The 3,309-nt window shown below is 49.3% G+C and overlaps 1 protein-coding gene across 1 annotated transcript; it reads right to left on the bottom strand.

Annotated features, from left to right (window-relative positions):
- Window positions 1–2,211: 2,211 nt before the first annotated feature.
- Window positions 2,212–3,099, bottom strand: LOC130706297 (cancer/testis antigen family 47 member C1-like). The gene has a single exon (XM_057537684.1). It carries the CDS (start codon window positions 3,097–3,099, stop codon window positions 2,212–2,214), a length of 888 nt encoding a protein of 295 aa, XP_057393667.1.
- Window positions 3,100–3,309: the final 210 nt, after the last annotated feature.

Below are 3,309 nucleotides of genomic sequence, written 5' to 3'. Positions count from 1 at the left end.
ACTTTGGAACAAAATTTGTATTGTGGGCTAATGAAAACTAGAATATCCGTGAAGAACAAATTCATCTCTTCTTTCGCCGTCCACTTCTTTTTATGCCTTCCAACTGTAGGATGGGATAAGAGTCAATTAACAATTGTACACCAATAACATGCAGCAGGGACTTTCTAAATATGAGTCAATACTATGTACATCTGTTGGCTCTCCAAGGAGAGAACAAAATGTTTTCTTCTTGTAACCCAGAGCCTTGGTTGTCAGGGTGCACATCATTTCATCACACCAACCTCATCTCTCTCTTGCCCACCACTATAAGTGCTAGATTTTTTCCTTGAAAGGCCACTCTGTGATTTAAATGTCTTTCCACCTTAAGAGCCTATGCTCCTTACACAAATCATAAATCCCTTATAATCCCAGACCTTCAGTTTCCGCGTCTGTAAAATGAGAATGAGGCTGTTATCAAACATCCACAGGTGTGAAAATTAAGAAAGGGAGAAAGAAAGAGCGTGATACTGAGAGAGAGAGAGATGAGACAGAGAAAGGAAAAGATGAATGGGTAGAGGAAGGAGAAACTAAGATTGAATTACCGACTCAGGGATCGCCAATAATCTTACTATGGCTAATTTTCTTTTCTTTTGAATAAAAAATCTAAATTGAACTAATATTTGAGAACTACTCATGAAATGCAGTCTTATGTGAAATCCTTAACTTTTTACTACTTTGTAAGGAGTCACCTTCTCAAAGGCATTGTTATTCCAAGAGACTCCATTTCTGTGGCCAGGGGATGAAGGTACAGCTAGTGCACAGCTTACTCGCTTTAGCTGCTTCTTCTGGTGACCATTCTCTAAAAATATAGGTCTCTATATTTTAGACCTCTAAAAACATATAGGTCTCTATTTCCAGGTCTGATAAATTTCCCATCTGTAGTAGTCTTAAAGCCCCAGGACAAAGGACTTGCGGCTGCAAATGAAATACTTTTCAGAACACACTTCCTTCTATATCATCTAGAATACAAGTCCATTAGTAACATTAAACTGTTTTTCCAAAACTAAATTGCAACAATTTTTTCTTATTTACTTTACAAAAAAAATTTAAAACACGATAGCTAGCTAGTGGGAAGCAGCTGCATAGCACAGGGAGATCAGCTCGGAGCTCTGTGACCACCTAGAGGGGTGGGATAGGGAGGATGGGAGGGAGACGCAAGAGGGAGGAGATATGGCGATATAGGTATACGTATAGCTGATTGACTTTGTTATAAAGCAGAAACTAACACACCACTGTAAAGCAATTATACTCCAATAAAGATGTTAAAAAAATAAACCAAAAATAAATTAAGTATGTAAACAAAACAAAACAAAACATAAAGCTGTTAGTAACAGGTATATGTCAGGAATGGTTGCACTATACAATAATACCCGTATTCTCCAGAGCTGCCCTCTGCTGAGACCGTATCCACTTTGGGTCCTTCTTCTGCTTTTTCATTTCCATCCTCTTTCTCTTCCTCAGCATTTTCATACTGATGTGCACTCTCTTCTTTAGTGTCGAATGATACGGACTTTGGCATCACAAGGTGGTGGGAAACATTTCCCGATTTAAAACCAGCAGCAGAATCTAGTTCTCTGCCCTCAGGAGGTTCTGGAGAAGAGAAATATGTCAAAAAATAAATAAATAAATAAATAAATAATAAAAAGAAGAGCTGGCCGTGTTCCTACTGGTTGATACAACACTTCCATGGGCCTCACACTTCTGCTGCTTGACAGTTTTCACAACATTTTTCCCCTCCTTCCAGTAGATCTCACACACTGTGCTGCTGATTATTTCTGGCCCTTTGGAGAAGGGATCGAAATCATTTGATTCTCAGAGCATTTTTGTATGTTTCTGCCAGAACGTCACTGGAAAATGTTCACCCAATTTAAAGACAAGTTCTACCGCGAAGCTCACTGATTCCTCAACCACTGAAAAGTGCCCCTGTGACATTTCATCATTTTCTCAGGTCATCCTACTGAGAATCTTTACATTTTTAGAAGCCCGTCAACCAAAAGTGAGGTATGCCATTTGTTTGCCCCTAGGTTGGTAGAAAGCAGCATACTTTTTCTCAAGATCATAAAGGTCTTTAGAGAATTGGGCTTCTACTTGTGCATATCGTGCCTGAAGGTTTTTGAGAGCTTTGACCCGCTGCTTAACCGCCGGAGGCCAGCGCTGAGCGCGGCCTGCCTTTCAGGCCGATGCCCCAGCAGGGGCTGCAAGGGCCTGGGGACTGGGCCGCCCCTCGCCAGCCTCGGCCCCGTCGTCAGGTCCACACGCCCCAGCCTCCCACGACTCGGAGGCATCAGCCAGGACCTCGCCCGCCCAGAACTCGGCCGCCGCCGCTGGTTCCTCTGCCTTCTGGGATGCCGCCCCCTCTGCAGGTTCCTGCGGCTCCCAGGGCGGGCTGCCCTCTGCCTGGTACTCGCCCCGCCAGACCTCACCTGCCTCTCCCAGGTCTTCCTGCTCCTGAGGAGGCGCGGCATCCTCTGCAGGGTCCGAGGGCCGTCGGGAGTGGCGCCTGACCATCACGCGGCCGGTGTGGGGCCCGACCAGGACACGGTCGTTGTAGTGGCTGTGGTGCACACGGCAATGGACCAGATCCCGGAACAGGGACTGAAACTGCGCCGTAGGGGCCCCGTGGCCCGCGACCACTCCCGCGCCCTCGTGCCCATTCTCGTCCTCCTCTTCTGTCTCTTCCTCCTCCTCGACCTCTTCCTCAGTTTCGTCTCCCTCTTCTGACTGGTACTCATCCTCCTCCTGGTCCTCGATCTCTAATTCAAACACTTCCTCCTCCTCCTCCTCCTCCTCCTCCTCCTCCTCCACCAGCTCTACATCCCAGTCTTCTTCCACTGCGGCCTGGGCGGCCTCCTGCCCACCATCCTCCCCGTGAAGGGCTCTGGAGAGCTCCAGGGAGGCCGGAAAAGCCGCGGCCCCCTCAACTCCATCCATCCCTCCCGAAGGGGATGCGCGGACCCCGAGGGGACTGGGGTCACCACCCGCCCAGCCACCAGCTCCGTCCTGGCCACATGGAATCGGGCCGCGCTCCTCTGTGGCAGACATGGCAGGACGGACGCGCATCGTGCTGCAGTGACGATCGCGGGGAAGATGGCGGCCGCCGGGCTAAGTGTCACTGAGGGAGGGGACGCTGTTGGCAGCGGGGCCTCCGGCACGGGGTGGGGGCTGCAGAGAAGCCGGCTGCACAGGGGACAAGAGTCTGCGAAGATGCCTCTGGGCACCCCGCCACGGGAAGGGCAAACGGCCGGCCTGTGGAGCGCTCCACCGAGACTG

Source organism: Balaenoptera acutorostrata, chromosome X, assembly GCF_949987535.1.
Source record: "Balaenoptera acutorostrata chromosome X, mBalAcu1.1, whole genome shotgun sequence".
In the NCBI taxonomy this organism is placed as follows: Eukaryota; Metazoa; Chordata; class Mammalia; order Artiodactyla; family Balaenopteridae; genus Balaenoptera; species Balaenoptera acutorostrata.
Note: the sequence above shows the minus strand (reverse complement) of the source record. Positions and strands in the feature narration are given on the sequence as shown.

Coding starts and splice junctions, on each gene's coding strand:
- LOC130706297 (XM_057537684.1), bottom strand. CDS start 3,099: ATGCGCGTCCGTCCTGCCATGTCTGCCACAGAGGAGCGCGGCCCGATT.